At 45.0% G+C, this 16923-nt stretch overlaps 1 protein-coding gene across 1 annotated transcript; it reads left to right on the top strand.

Moving 5' to 3' along the window:
* Positions 1-669: 669 nt before the first annotated feature.
* Positions 670-16425, top strand: LOC125716547 (endophilin-A2-like). The gene is given in 12 exon segments (XM_048988977.1): positions 670-896; positions 9243-9311; positions 10436-10508; positions 10650-10780; positions 10783-10795; positions 10953-11086; positions 11502-11561; positions 11563-11661; positions 11812-11915; positions 12570-12700; positions 12864-12899; positions 14239-16425. Coding segments are annotated over 12 exon segments (1086 nt in total). The 5' UTR covers positions 670-851; the 3' UTR covers positions 14430-16425.
* Positions 16426-16923: the final 498 nt, after the last annotated feature.

A 16923-nucleotide genomic window follows, 5' to 3' on the forward strand; every position in this document is an offset into this window, starting at 1 on the left:
TAAATCGCAAAAAAAAAATTAATGCAAGTTAAAAGATGTTTATGAAAAACGTGTCATCATATTTATTATGCTGATTCCATCTATGCTGGTCAACCTAATCTACTAAGAACATACAGTTTGGAAAGCTTTCGTTATCGGCATTGTGCAACTGTACTTCATGCTATTGTTTTAGTAGCATATATATATATATATATATTATATATATATATATATATATATATATATATATATATATATATATATATATATGTGCATGTGTGAGTGAATGGTGTGTGAGTGTGCCCTGCGATGGGCTGGCCCCCCATCCTGGGTTGTTCCCTGCCTCGTGCCCATTGATTCCGGGATAGGCTCCGGACCCCCCGCGACCCAATAGGATAAGCGGTTTGGAAAATGGATGGATGGATGGATGGATATATATATATATATATATATATATATATATATATATATATATATATATATATATATATATATATATACATATATATATATATATGGTGAATCTCCAACTCCAAATGTAAGTAGTCCCGTTAGGGTATTTAATGCAACAAATGATGTTGGCGTTAACTGCAGTTAACACTGACTAGGCACCAACACCAACCATGCTGTGTTGTCTTCCTGGACAGCAGGGGGCGCCTTGTTCCACGTAGCGGGTTTGCCTGGATTCCCGGCCCCTTGGGAATGCCAGCGTGCCGTTTCGTAGAGGAAGTCGCTCTGGTTATTGCGCTGCGGGATTGTTACTGGGCCGCGGGGGAAGGCAGCGGAGCGCGAGAGCTGAATGCGTCCAGCAGCCGGGCGGAACTGTCCGTGAAGCCGTTTGCGAGAACTTAGGCATAAAGTCCGCTTCCAAGATGTCCGTGGCGGGTCTGAAGAAGCAGTTTTATAAAGCCAGCCAGGTTAGAGAGTAACTTTCTTTTTCGGCAGCGTATTCTGCCCAGGACACAAAATGACTCTTAAAGTCCTATTGTGTGTGTGTGGGGGGTTGTGTTATATGCTGAACATCGTTGAATTACTGCTCAAAAGTACTTGCTGGATCATTGCTGATTAACTGAAATAATAGAACATCCCGTTTTCCCTAAGCGCGTCTTTAATAGTTAATCTAATACGTTTGTAATAGTTGGCAGCTTCGGTTCCCGAATTAAAGTTTAAACTTCGTTGCACTTTCATACTTTTAAGCTGAGGTACAGTCATAAATTCCAGTCTTAACGTGTGGCTGGAATTGCATAAGATGTTGAAAAGTGCCTAAGTGAAAGTTTCCATTATTATTATTTTTTAATTTTTCATTATTATTTTGTAATTGTTTTCTTATTTTAATCATTCGTCATTGTCATTAGTCATACTGGTGTTGTTCAAATTCATTAACTTTTAACTTTATTGGCGAAATGAAAGGCATGCCTGGACGGGACGCCGTTTCCCCCGCGGCTTCTGCTCTTCTTCTGCTCTTCTGCCGTTCTCCTGTCATGCGTTTTATATCCACAATTAAAACATGTCCGTTTGCTAACCCATCCTACAGCATATTAACTGACACTGCTTGTCGTGGAACCATCCGTACTGCGTCAATGAGCATTTTAGTAAGATTTTGTTCCGTCTCTGTAGAGCTCCCTCGTATGATTTGGGGCACGTTTGACCAGTTTTCGCAGATGTTCCAGTGACTGAGGGGCAATGCAAGGCTGAATGTGCCTACGTGGTGATGTAAAATACAAAATAATGCGGTCTTATGACAAACCATATGAATCATAAGTACACAATAAGTGACGAAGCCGTATGTCTCCTTAGCGCCCAAGAATGTAGTCATGAGATGACATATGTAGTGGAAAAATATTTTGTCTTCCATGTACAGCGTTCCTCTACGTTCCTTTGTTACTTACGCGTTGAGTAGCATCTGGGGGGGTTAAAAAGCCTGCTTTCAGGAGCCTTCTGCCCCAGTTCTGCTGAGCTCAGCAAGGCAGCTGCTCTCCCCTCCCCAGCTTCCTGTGGACCACCCCCTGAGTGACGGGCAGAGGCTGGGAGTGTTGTGGGAAAGCTCTGTGCAGGAGAGCAAATTCTAACCTTCAGTGGTGCTGATGCAGCAGATAACTGCTGGGTGGTTATGTGTTATGGGTCACCTAAAGGCTCTTTGTGTGACATGTAGCGCTTTTCAGCAAAATGCTAAACTGCTTCAGAGTAATAGTAAGAGTGTTAGCAGTGGGTATTAAAATAATATTAGTAATAACTAATTTATGAGAGAAGGGCTCGCAAGCAAATTTCATCAGACCTCATGTAATTTATAGATCCCAGTTAGGTGTTGCATTTCGGTGTAAAACATGGTCTTTGCCAGAATGGGCATTAGTGTCACTGCGAGGTGTGTGTTTGTAGGGTTTCGGACGATCTCCGCACCTAGAGGTGGTTTTAGGAAGAGCAGCCTCTGCTCACAGCTGTGCTGACCGATGCAGGAAGTTGGACTTTCAGGATGTAAACATATCCTGTGACGACCTCCTGGGCTGCAGCCATACGCGTTCAGATACACTTTCTCGCTCTTTCCTTCCCCAGCACTGTTTCCCTCCCCCTTGTTGCCCTTATCCAGTCCGAACACTTTCAGATGCAACCCGGGCAAATTTATGAATAGATTTCCTAAGATAAGCTCTTTCACAAAGCTGATTCTTCCTAAGGCCTTTCTGAATGACTGCATTATGCTTAATACCGTCTAAAGGAAGTATGGAAGACCTCTGCGTATTTCATATGGATTCCTGAAAGCATACTCTGGGGGAGGGCAAGCCATGTGTAGGCGAGTAACTGGTGGGCCTCACCGGCTGTCTGCTGACCTGCCTGCGTGTCCGTTAATGGTCAAATGTGACCTACCAATTGTGATGAGATTCAGTGTTTGCCTCTCTTCCCTTTGGTTGACTGAAACTGTCATTACCTTTTTTTCCTTCTCGTGCTTTTAATTATGAAGGCCCTGCAGTGTCTCCCTCTCAGCGCACACGCGGATTGCTCTGTCACCTGCCACCAATTTATTTAACTGGATGTTTCAGGCGTACTCATGGCAACTGAATTCATCCTGAGTCTTTAAATTGGAACCCTTCAGGTTCTCGTGACTCTTAGGATTGTGGTGTTTCTTTTCGTTTGAGGGTTTGTTTGGAAGGCTGGCTGAGTTCTAGGCCACTTGTATGGTGCTGCAGGTGGCGTCAGAGGTAGACCTGGCCTCAGCTCAGTGTGGAATGTCTGCAATGCTGTTCTGCTCCATTCCCAGCCTGTGGATAACACCCCAACATGCTGATCTGGTTCGGGCATGTAAATACGCTCCTGGTCATTTTTAGGGGTATTGTATGGCTGCTGTCTTGACGTCACTCTTAATGTTTGTGTTTTCATGCCAGTTCCTGCTTTATGAGCATAACAGTGCTCCATTGTCTTGGTGGTGCAGTGAGTTGCTTACGGAGAAGGTGGGAGTCTGTTTTATGGCCCTTTTCCACTAGCATACGGGAACCGAACCATGCAGTGAGGGGAGACTAGTTACAGCACGTTTCCAGCTGGCTTCGGGTCACCCCCTTTAGAAGGGTCAACTCGTTAAAGGCGTGGCCGGGTTCGGAGAGTGACAGTGATGTGAAATGAGAGACGCTTGTTTACTGTTGATATGGAGTAGTACTTGATTTACTAGGGTGGGAGGTGGGATCGATTCTGCTACAAATAGCGATTCTTCAAGGTGGCAATATTGATTTGACCATGAGAGTCAAAAAAAAAAAAAGAGAGAAAGAAAATGAGTTCTAAAAATCAGTTTAAACATGTTACTGAAATGTTGTTGTTCACATGTGGTACTGAAAGTATATTTGCCGGGTTGCGTACAGCCTGATTTTGTTATGGGAGCGACATACGGTAATTTGGCATGGCGCTATCAAGAATGAGTAAGCGTTTGATGAGGCTGTCCTTACAACACCTCAATTTAAAGCCACAACTAATCTCAAGTGTATGAAATATAAACTTTCACTGAATATCTCACTGAGTTTCTAAACAAACTGAACTATTTGTGCTTTTTTTTTAACCTCCTCCCATTGGCTTTCCCCTTACTCTGTGTCTTGCACTTTCATTGGCCGTTGCTCATTGCCATACTCCATTGCCGATTGTTCTCATTGGCTGTAGCTTGTTGCTGCACTCATTGCCAGTCGCAACATTTTTCCCATTACAGGATTTGGAGTTGCCCATAGGTTCAGAAATGTAGCCCGCTAGATATCTGATGAGCATCTGTGATGCATCAACGACTCTCTCCGGTCACGTCTTTGAACTAATAGCGATCAGGCCCTGATTTGCCTGTGCCAAATGAATAGCGACTTGCCTCTGATCTGGGGTATTTGCTTACGATAGGCAAAAACTTTTGGCAAGTGGAAAACTGGAACAAAAATCATATAGTGTAAACTTAGCGTTATATTTTAGCCAGGTCTGAATTTCCTGGCAAAAGCACACACTCAGATGATGTAGTTTAAAATGAGTCAGTATGTTGGATGTGTTTACAGAAAAATATCAGGGCTCGGTTATGTTCGGCATAACCGAGCCAACAGACATTCTGAGTCTTATCAACTGCACGCTCTTTCGTGTTGGGGTAATTTATTGAGATGCCAAAATGTTCCCAGGCTACAGGTTGTGATGTGGGAGGGTCTTTGGGCTCTCTAGCACTAGCTGTAACTCAAAGCCCCAATTAGCATAATGTTTCCCATGTTGAACATCTACTTGTGAATTTACAATTCATCCATCTCAAGAAATGTATTTGTGTCGTTGCGCATTCCAAACTGAAAATGCTGTGACCAAAAGTCCCACGACAAGTGTGTGTTCCATTACAGCCCTTGTCTTCAGCAAAATATGTTTAAAAATTGTGACGCATATTGACTCTTCGAACATATATCAATATAATTTCGATTCGGGCAGACCCTGCTGATTTCCCACCCCTGCGATTTACTGTGTGCTAATTATCGCTAGCAAGTCTGTGAGTTGCCGTCTTATTTTAACGTCAGACACTAGTGGAATAGCGTTCACTTGCATAAATTCGCATTTAAAATCCATTCTATTCGCCTGTTCTGTAGTATTTAAGTAGGTGGTTGGAAGTTTTCAAGTTGAGTTATCAGAAATGCATCAGTATATCACCATGTACAATACAACCAGTAATGAATAATATAGAATATGCCCTTCTTTCCTTCAGACGATCGACGCGTATCGAAGTAGAATATCAGTATCTCCCTGCATCTCGACTAATCAGATGGTAGTGAAACAACCAGCTTGGTTTGGTCACACTTTGCGCCCTCCTAGTAAGCAGGGCCTGCAACACTGCTGATCTTGTAACGTACAATAAATAAGGGACATTTCAGGGATGCGTTAAAAGGGAATACATCATCAGTTCACCAAAGGAGAATATTTGCTCTTATTGAAAGATGCACGTGTGACCCCAGCAAACAGATGACAAATCCTGGCATTACCAACAATTAACAAGACCTGTAATGCAATAAACAGATATATACATAGTTAATATGGATAGCACAGACCAAAGTGTTGATCAGGATCCTTCACAAAGTGTGGGTGGACCTTGCAGTGATTTGACTTGGACACAGAATCATAACTTAGTATGTCAGGTGCGTGGAAACCAGGAAAACGGAAAGTCTTTCTGAAAATATACAGCAAATCATACATCCCACCTGTTACTAAATCAGACAAAAATCATGCATATCGTTCGAAGTATTTTCAAAAGGAAAAACTTAGATTGAAGAGTGAACGTTTTCCATCCCTCAAATATAGGGACCTGACAACATCACCTATTACTTCACCCATATTGAGCCCAGACAAATATGACCACCTTACTCCTTATATCGGTATAGGAAATTATATAGGTCCCTAAAGGGCAGGTGTATAATTACAAATAAGATATCTGGTGGCAAACCGGTGTTTGTTACAAGCCATGTGGACGTTGGGCCAAGTCGGATAATTTACAATGGAAAGCCATTAGTTCGCGATATGACTCGGTTCTTGGGTTGTGGCAGAGAAGCGCCATCGCATTTGGTATCAGCAGTGTCAGGCTGCGGCTGATGTCTTCCTGTCATCCGTTTCCTGTTGTCTCAGCGTTGACCTACACTGCCGCCACATATCCTCCTCCATACTTTGACAAACAGAATTGGGTTTGTCAAAGCATGTCCTTGTGGGGTGAGACGCAAGCCGGTCTGCAGCCTGACTTTCCTGGAGAGATCTGTCCTCTTCTGGGCCTGTTTGAGGAGCTCGGACCCTCTGTATCAGGCAGTTGCGTATCTGCTGTGTGAAAGTGTGACCAGTGGATTATCGTTTATCGTCTGTTGGCTGCTAGTTTTAACTCCAGCCCTTTCGTCTGCTTCAATGAGTACGGTTACTTGTTCTGTGTTAATAAAGTGTCGACTTTGTCTAAATTACCCCAGTTATGATTTCTTACAGACTGATTTCTAGAGACTTGAACTTTCAAATGTTTGAAGACACCAAAATATAAGTGGTTAGCATTTAGCTGTATTTTTACCAGTTGGTGTATGGGCCAAGTTAGATGACATGAAAGGTTTTTTTTTTTTTTTTTTTGTATTTCACTACTTTAGCCTCAAGGCCTTTAGCCTCAAGCTACCATGACGAAAGTTCTGATCAGGTCTGAGTGGTAAATAAGTCATTGCCTCCGTATCGCTCGTGGTACCGTGGTTACTGTTACGCCTTTATAATGAGAGCATTGGCTCAGGTGTAAGAACTACTTTAAGAACAACAAAAGGGAGACAATAGTTTGCATTTACTTGTGATTATCTGTGTTTATATATATATTTTTTTTAATGTGTGCATTTTGTGCTTGATTTTCTCGGGCGTCCTGCTTCGTGGCCTGTGTGTTGGTCTGGCCACGTCGGCCAAGTGGTGCGAAGCAAGTAGGGCAGTCTGGTCGTAGTGAAGGAAAACAAGATCGGAGCCGTTACCCACATGTCACACGGTAGCATGTGTCTGAGTCACAGACAAAGCATGCAGATGCTCGCGTTGCTCACGTTTGAAGACTTGATTCTTGGAACATGCAGATAGCGTAGAGAAGTAACATGCAGTATGAATGCCTATGGAAGTAGAGAGGAATTGCTGGACTGTAATTTGAAGAAACAATTTAAGCCACGTATCCTGAAAGTGTTATGTAACAAAAATGTGTTTCTGGTTTATGGATATATTTTTGTTTATTCGTATGTCGAATCAGCTTCAGTAGAACTTATTTATCACTGTGAAGGTAAAACATTGTTTGTATCAGATTAGAATATTCCCCATAATCCCCCCCATAAGTTTTACTTTTTTTTTTTCTTGTGAAGCAGCGAGCTTCCTGATGAATTAAGAGGAAAAAACACTAAGCTTTTGAAAATGCTAAAAGTTGCTTGTCTGTGGAAGTGATTGTGGTGCTTTTGAGATGCATGGTTGCTCTTGTGGAACCGTGAACACGAAGTTCCTCGTTTATGCTGATGTTCAGTGATCAGGCCTCCCTCGACCTTGAGGGGCTTCTCCCGTATCTGTTATGACTCTCAGCTGGGAATGGACAGGATGTTTAGTCTGTTATCTCTGTTCTTGAAATTTGTACGAAACTAGCGAAGCTTTGGCCCTCTGCTACTGTTGGGGGGGGGGTGGGGGGTAAATGGACGTCATGGTGCATAATTCATTAATGCTCTTTTGTCATTTGACTGTCAGAAGAAGCTCTGTGAAGGCAGTAGTGTGCTGGTCCTCTGTGCTTTGTTACGCCGTCGGCCCCCGTGCACACAGATGTGCGTCCCGCTCCGTGAGCCAGAGGCTGCCGGGGTGGCCTGCAGTTCTGCACACATCAGTGGAGACCAGCCCCTTTCTCTTGTAATGGCATAAGGAGGATTCAGGGTTTTGCCATCAAAGAGAATAGTAAGAACAAGGAGAAATGATAGCTGACTTTCTGGTGCTCACTGATACCACTTAGGGCTGAGTGATTTGTAAAAAAATTAATGCAGAGTTTTAACCTGAAATTTAAAATGTTAAAGCACACGCACACACGCACGCACGCGCACACACACGCACGCACACACACAGAGTACCAAATGGAACACTTACTATTGTGACTTGGAAAACGAGCATGATACTTCAATGCATGGATAATCCACTAAACAGCCGTGTTTAAATTTGCCGAACATTTGGGGGGGTGTCGCTGATCATCCTTTTAAAGCTTTTGTGGAAAATGATGGCTCGTTGGACCAAATTTAAAATCATTTCATGAACCATCCAAAGCAGCGGTGCGCAAACTCAAAGTACTATGCCATCTGCGTACCACCATTACGACATTATGCCCGAGCATCAAGAACAGTATACAGGGCAAGAGCTTCTCTTATTTTCCCTGAACTAGGGCTCATATTTTGATATTTTCTCTCTCTGTGCTGAAATTTACACCCTCGTACGCTATACCCGTCTTTCTTCCACCATATTGCCGAGCAATCGAGAAGGAGAATTGTAATCGATGATTTTCAGTAATTGCGTAATCGAGTGAGTAATCGTGACATCTCTGCTTTTCCGAAGTTTTATTAGATTACCTGTATAAACTTTGTTTTCATACCTCCTCATACCTTTCATACCTCCAGATAATTTATCACAGCACAATTTGCAGACCTCTATGCTTTATTTTTGTTGTGGTCTCTTATTTTGGTCGTTAATGGTATCACACGTGGTATCGGTTATAAGCATCAGCACTTTGTCACAAGGGTGAGTACGAGTACATAAGCACTGTATCTAACCTGATAGAAATACAAGTATTAGTGCAACCCTGCTTTGTTTTAGATTTTCATGTGCCATATAAAAGCCTGAATGTTAAACCTGACTGTCATAGTGGCCCGATTTTTGCCCCTGACCATGAGGCAGTGTCACATTTTACCCAACGCTAATCACGAAGTGGCCTGTGTTACATTTGCTGTGGACAGCTGTAGCAAACCCTCCTGCTTGTGGGAATGTGGGCGGGGCTCATTTGGCTGCACGTGTCCCCTCTCTGCATCTGTCTGTTTCTGTCGCACTCTTTTGACCTTTTCCATCCTAAGCAAATTTTAACTTATTTTTTAATTGTCCTTTTTAGATTCCGGTGTGTTATCTACATGCGGTCTGTTAGAGATGTTGTTATTGCATTGCCGTGCGTTTGGTGTGGATGTTTCGAATGGCATCTGAATTGGTATCTTGCTCTGCTCAGTCCTGAGATGCCTCTGCCTAATCCCGCCCCCCCCCCCCCCCCCCCCCCCCCCCCCCCCCGATCACAGATGGTGAGTGAGAAGGTTGGCGGAGCAGAGGGAACCAAACTGGACGAAGACTTCAAAGACCAGGAAAGGGTAGGCAACCCGGAACACATCTGCATTTCTGGAGTCGGGAACGATTTCAGACATCACAGGCCAGACAGTCTGCTCTCTGATGTCCGTGCTGGTGCTGGCTATGTGACATGTGCTCTGTGAAGCCTGTAACTTCCATGGAAAAGCTCTTCGGAGCAGAGCATGTTAGCGGAGCAATGAGAATTTCTGGTCATTGCTCACAAAGTGGTACGCTCCCCCCCTCCTCACAGCCACTGCAGACTGCTCTGCTCATTATCGCTCCCCCTTCTGGTCGGTTTTCACCCCGCTCCAGTGAAATTGCTCACTGCTCGCTCAAAAAAATATATATAAAAATCTGCGTTGTATTTTAGCTTAAATTGGTGCCTGGCATCAAAATAACTGAGCAGCCAAATCCAGATTCAAGCAGAAATTATTTATTTGAAGATGTTCGGTACCAATCCGGTATGCAAAAGCAGGGCTGTCAACTTTGGTCAGCTGGCTGGCGTGAGATTTTCAATTGGAGACCAGTCTGCACACACATGCACACGCATTTACATGCAGTAGTTTTAGTGTCCTGTAAATAGACTGCAGGGTTTGCAAAGTACCCCAGTGCTTTTGATGTAGGTAATTTTAGGTTTACAACAGAATAATGTAGATTCTCTGTAATATTTCTCGTGCGAGAGTCTGAAAACATGAGTTGCGTCAAATGCGTGAGAACTGGCAACCCTGTGAAAGTTGGTGTGAGATGGAGCGAGAGATAAGGTGACGCTGCAGTTTTTTTTCAAATATGCTGCTCTGCACTGGCTCCCTGCCAATATCCTTCTGCTCCCGCTCCGCTCACATGCTCTGCTGCAGAAAGGAGCGGACAGTGATGGCACACCTGTGCAGCCCCCCAGGTGTGCATTGAAATCTGCTGCTGTGTTAATCAGTGCCCTTTTACTGGACACAATACAGTCATTCGCCTGCCCAAAATTCAATAGCTTTTCAATAGAAAATTCCAGATGCAATTTGCATAGGACCTCTTTGGGATCTAAGGGAAATCCGCTGTAAGAGGATCAGTGTATGTTTAGTGCTTGTGAATATTTTATTAGCATTTGCTGTAGCCTGAGTGTGTGCTGACTCATCCCATGCCTATACCTCTGTTATAGAAAGTAGATGTTACCAGCAAAGCTGTGGTGGAGATCATCTCTAAAACCTCAGAGTACCTGCAACCCAACCCTGGTAAGTGTGTCTGTAGAGGAGTGGTTTTTATAAGGGGGGGTGAACAGGATCGGGGGGGGGGGGGGGTTCTTATGAATATCATGCAATGGGGAGCCTTATGCAACGTGTCATGGCGGCTGATGGCAGACTTTTCCGTTGCAGCTTCCAGAGCAAAGCTGTCCATGCTGAACACCATGTCGAAGATCCGTGGGCAGGTGAAAAACCCTGGGTACCCGCAGGCAGAGGGGCTACTAGGGGAGTCCATGACCAAGTACGGCCGGGAGCTGGGGGGAGGGACACCAACTTTGGTAAGCCAGAGTAAGGGGTGGCATCTGAAACATTTGGGCAATTCGGTGGATTCTGGGATGAGTTGGGAACCCAGAGAAACCTGTTAGCCGTGTTATCCATCCTGTGCTGTGTACGTGTGGAGATTGTAGTGACGATCTGCCTCCTCCTGTGCTTTAGGAGGCGCCCTCTTTGATGTAGGGGAGTCAATGAAGAGGTTGGCTGAGGTGAAGGACTCCCTTGACATCGACGTCAAGCAGAATTTCATTGACCCTTTGCAGAGTCTGAACGATAAGGACCTGCGAGAGATTCAGGTAGGAAAGGAAACCCCGCAGGGCACTACTGTGGGAGTCTGTTTGTGTGTGTGTGTTCATTTTAAGTCTAAAACACTCTCTAGGAATACTAACTGTGCAAGTGTAATTGGATTTCATGTTTTTTTTTTCAATTGTACCCTAAAAATGCAATCTCATACTTTCCTGCGTCATGGACAAGATTGCAGAAATGTTGACAGTGTTTCCTGTCACTGGGCTTTTCTTGCGGGCATCCTGTAATGGACGCCATATGAGATGCAGCTGAGTTTAACTTCCTGTTGCAAAAAAGCCTTAATGAGAAGGCTGAACTCCCGTAACCTAAATCTGGCCTGTAGTTTTGTTTTCAAAGTTGCATCAGTGCTGCAGGTGATCTGTGGAGGTGCCCCCAACCCTGTACTCACATTATTGTCTCCATCAGCATCACCTGAGGAAGCTAGAAGGGCGGCGCCTGGACTATGACTACAAGAAGAAGCGGCAGGGGAAAAATGGCGGATGAGGAGGTGCGGCAGGCACTGGAGAAGTTCCACGAGTCCAAGGAGGTGGCTGAGATCAGCATGTATAACCTTCTGGAGACTGATGTAAGATCGTTTTCCCTGTGCTACCCAGGGCGCTTTAGGCTTTGCTGTATTTCTCCAGTTTTGAAAAGAACACAATCAGCTATGCTTCGTAGAATGTAAGACTGATTGTTTTGGGGGGAAGCATCATTTCATTATTTCCTGTCTGCGTAGATTGAGCAGGTGAGCCAGCTGTCATCGCTGGTGGAGTCACAGCTGCACTACCACAAACAGGCCGTGCAGATCCTGGAGGAGCTGTCAGATAAACTGAAGGACAGGTCAGAGTGAGTGAGTGATTCAGTGAGTGAGTGAGTGATTCAGTGAGTGAGTGAGTGATTCAGTGAGTGAGTGAGTGATTCAGTGAGTGAGTGAGTGATTCAGTGAGTGAGTGAGTGAGTGATGTACTGAAAGCTCTAGCCTGAAATTAGGCTATTTTTGTCTGATTTGTAACTTTGCTATTTTTCCATGGTTTGTGTTTTAAACATGGCTGATTTGTTTGCCACCTCTGTGGTTTTAAAACACATCATGGCTCTTCCTTCACAGCCATGTTAGTGGGTGACAGCACTGCCAATCAGTTAACCGTTCACCTGTCTCACTGTGGCCATGACACATACTCTACTCTTGTCACCTGGTTTGGCCTTTCTGTGCCTTGTAAACATTGACCGTCGGGCCTGTTGATGATTCTCCCAGTGTGTGGTTAACCATGACGTCTCGGAACTGGCAGTGCAAGTTTAACCCATATGAGAGGTTTTGTATGCCTCTGATTTGCATGAAGTCCGTTCAACCCCTGTTTTTGCATAAGAGGTCCATAATAGGGCGGTTTGGGGTTCTGTTATGCTGAGACAGGTTGACTCTGCTTGAATGTTGGTTGGTCCTTTGTTCGTTTGTTTATTTATTTAAAAATGCAGTTCTGGGTCCGTTTCCCCTGGCAGGATAAATGAGGCCCAGTTACGCACCCGCAGAGAATACACCCCCAAGCCGAAGCCGACCTTTGAGTACAGTGACCCTAACCAGTCAAACGGCAGTTTCACCCCTTCTGTAGTTCCACCTCCTCGTTCTGCAGGTGAGACGTGGGCTCTCCTCTCAGTTTGACTGACATGCCGACTGACCAATGGGAAACATTGCATACCAGGTCCCAGTGGGAAACATTGTATATCTGGTTCCTTGGTTCACACATGCAGAAGGATTGATAATCTTTTGCATATCTGCTTTTGTGATGTTGCCAGCCTCATCGTTCCACAGAAGGTCGCGGAAGCACCCGCGTGAGTCAGAGTGCGCACACACAGCTGGTGTGGAGGCTGGAGGGTGCACGTTCACACACATATATGCATGTTCACATGTTCACTCAACACAGGTTGCATGGTGGGTTTGAGCTTGGAAGATTATGACACATTTAACTTTTCATAAATCTGTCATTGATTTCATATTGGTAACACCAAGCGCAATTGGGGGGGGGGGGGGGCAAAGAATGGCCACCAGAGCAGGACCCCACTGCTTAGCCATGTGCTTGTCCTCTGGTTTGCTGAGCCAAAGATTAAAGCAGAGCTGCTGCATTCCTGTGGCTTGAGTGACATGTCAACGCTGCCTGGCCTCACCGCACACGCTCACTTTGTCACGATCGCTCACCCTGTGGCAATAAACTGGGAATCACTTTCGCATCTATTCCTGTGTGACTCCCCTTGTTACAGGCCCCCGGGGAGGGGGGGGGGGGGGGGGGGAGTGTGCTGAGCAGCCTGGAGGCTGTTCAGTGGAGACGTGGGTTTGGGGAATAGGTGTGTGGAGTACTAACCGTGTTAGGGGTACAAGAGGCTCCCTGCCTGCCTCTCTGCGTCCACACTGCTACGTTTTCAAGCAAAAACCATCCCCATTCATGCACACTAGAACAAGTGTCAGTGTTGGTGACGTGGCTAATGGCCTACACTGGGCGTTCACGTCGACAGTGACTAGTACAATACTTCCTTTTCGCACATAAATGTAGAAGTAACTCGTAGCGTGTCACGCTATGAAGCTGCATACAGCCGTTGAACGTAGCTCCTCCATATCCGCCATGTTGGAATGGTTTACTTTCCGTGTAGGTGACCAGGGGACCGATCAGGTTATGAGTAGGGACCAATCAGGCTGCTTTTAGAGTCTGCATTTTTATAAGTCTGTTTCACTCATCCATCCTACAAGGCTGTGTTTTCAGAAGTATACGTATGTGAGAACATTTACAAAAGTCTCCATTTTTGGGGGCTTAAAACGGAGACTCATGTCTTTGTTTTTAAATGGAAACATAGCAGTGTGGACTCAGCTTTAGTCGTGTTTGGGTTGAGGAAGGACACCACTGACTATGGGGGTCTGGTTCAGTCCCTGTTACAGGTAGTGGGGTACAGGGTGAATTTCCCCTACGGTTTACCCAGCAGCACCCAGTCTTCCATGAGCTTCTGCTTCCACACTAGTCACACCGACCATTTGGGGGGTGAGCTAAAGGTCATGGATGCATTTTCTAGAGGTCTGGGTCCTGCTGGAGACGCTCTCACCTTCTCTTGATATCGCTTTGATTTGATTTCACACGTAGCCGCCTCTTTCCTTGCGCTGACCTCCCCCCTGTACGCCCCACAGCAAACGAGCCCTGCTGCAAGGCCCTGTACGACTTCGACCCAGAGAATGAGGGCGAGCTGGGCTTCAGGGAGGGTGACATCATCATGCTGACCAATCAGATCGACGAGAACTGGTACGAAGGCACCCTACGCGGCCAGTCAGGATTCTTCCCGCTCAACTATGTTGAAGTGGTTGTGCCACTGCCTCGCTAAGTTAAAGAAGTCGGGGAAGGGGTGGGGGGGGGGGGTTGCTGGTTTTCAGAATCCAGGGTCTTCATGACTCTGCACTAACTTTGTCAGCCTCATATGCATGTTTTCTAGACATCTGCAGGGTTTAAAGGACGGTAATTGGCAAAGGGGAGGAATGTCAGAGTTCTAATCACACTTTAAAAAATGCAAACTATATACATCTCTAACACAGTCCCAAAGCCACAAATGAAAATCGTGCCAGAAATGTCAAAAGGCCATTCATCACATTTACCTTGCCACAAATTCATAAGGAAAACGGGCACAAGAATTGATAGACCTCCCTTCAGCACACTGTGCTCCATGTTAGAGGCACTTTTTTTTTTGTTAGAGCTTATCTTGGTTCTTGGCTCCACCTGGTGGACAGAGCATAACATAAGCTTGCAAGCATTGTAGGTTCATGGTGACACAATGGTGTACTGCGTGAGGTTACTTAGTGCCCACCAGTAAGTTACCACTAATAGTACCTAACGTTTCATGGGAACACGGGGGGTCGTCTTCAGATATATTTCTCCTCTCCTCCATTGATCTCGGGCAACACGGTTCTGTTTGAGATATCACAAGTTAGCTACAGGACTGGGGCCTGCCTGAGTGCCTCTATGTGGGGTGAGGGTTGCACTGTGCCTTGTCGAGGTGGTCTGCAGCCTCCGCCTCGGACCCCACGACATCCATGCTGAGCCACTCGTCTGCCATCTCCTACCCAGGCGATGGAGGGAATCTCACTCTCTCTCACCCATGTGGTTAAACATGGAGCTTGATACCCCTGCCAGGAAGAGCAAATGACTGACTTTATGTGCCGTTACATGCTGGTCTAACACATCCTTGGCAGATGACACTGCTGGCGGTGTCTATAAGGGGGGGGGGTGTTGCCTGTGACATGTATCCTTAATCTAGAGCTGGAGGAATGTCTTGACTTTGGAGTTGACTGGGAAACATTTCCTGTGAAGATGTAGCTGTGGATGAGCACAGAAGGACGATAAGCGTGTAAATGCTAATATGCAAAGCGCTGGGAATGTCACTGGATCACAGCCAGCAGAATTACAGGGGCTGTGTAGAGGTAGAACTGGGTGTCATTAGATGGGGCTGGATTGTGCCACCAAGCTACGTGCAACAGTTGAGGGGGAAAAAACGAGCCATGTTAAATGCACCCGTCTAACCCTCTGTTAGTCTGCGGTTTCATGCAACAGATGTGTGACCGGGGTCCCTGCTTCTGTCCTGTGCTCACCCTCCCCCAACAGTGCCAATTTTTCTGTGCTTTGCTTTGTTTAAAAAAAGAAAAACACTTAATCCCTTTCGAATCTTAAACTTGAGCCGTTGGTTTACAACTTAATGTTTACATGTTTCTTTTTCTACTCGAGATCGAGAAGGACCTCCAAATGGCGACCTCGCGAAAGAATTAATTAGGGAAACCACGTGTGGTTCCTCGGTGTGAACTAGCAGGCACTTGGTAAGCCTGAGACCGTGCCTGTGACTGCGTTGGTCTGGGGGTATCTGTTGGTACTAGGATGTGTTTCTATGATGGCGTGATGGTTGGCCATCAGAAAGGGGGCCTTAGTGACACCTTAACAGCTGACGGGGAGAGGATTGTTAGTGTCCTCAGAATGAGGCAGTTTCGACCTCTATGCCCGTTGACCTTCGTTACACTACGCTTTTTAACTAAGGATTTTCTATGTATGGTCAACATGTAACTCAACAAGAGTATCAGAACTATTTGATATTAAATAAATGCATTTTGTTACAATAGTATTAATATACCAAAATCATATTGTAAAATCTTATATAAAAGTTCTTTCATTCTGCATGTACGTTTGTACCTTTCAAATTATGCTTTTTAATGGAAAATGTGCCTATGTGACCAATAATTGAATTTTTCCTTGTTATGCATAATCTTGTTTTTTTATTATAAAATTAAGATATTGTCTCGTCTGTCTTCCTTAAGTAAAAACTGTTGAAAAATATTAAATCTGTTTATTTCTCTCCCTTGTTCCCTCTGAATGAATTAATAAGTCTTCATTGCATTTTGTTAAATTCTCAGTAGAACTTGGAGTACCGGTCATATGATTTCTGTGCAGAAAATGTGGCTGATGTGGATCTGTGTGCTGTTTGTGACCAAGTACTTGGTGACTTAATTCATCCGTTTTCTAATCCTTAACCCGCTAATGGATCATTAGCCTCTGGGCTGGTGGCTTGGAGTCCAGCCTAGGCAAAAATAAGATAAGAGAAACTTTATTTATCCCGAGGGAAATTCTTTTGTCCTTTACACTCTCAGTGCAACAATAGGAGTAAAGGTAAGGTGAAGAAAATAATAGTGCAAAATAACTGAGTGGACTAAAACTAAAAATGGAGCCATTGGCAAGGAAGTACCCTGGATGGAATCTCTTTGGTCTGCAGCATGGGATCAGAGGGCCCAGACAAAGCCCATGTAACACAGGAAACACTTACAAACCCCATGCATCATGCA

Source organism: Brienomyrus brachyistius, chromosome 21, assembly GCF_023856365.1.
Source record: "Brienomyrus brachyistius isolate T26 chromosome 21, BBRACH_0.4, whole genome shotgun sequence".
In the NCBI taxonomy this organism is placed as follows: Eukaryota; Metazoa; Chordata; class Actinopteri; order Osteoglossiformes; family Mormyridae; genus Brienomyrus; species Brienomyrus brachyistius.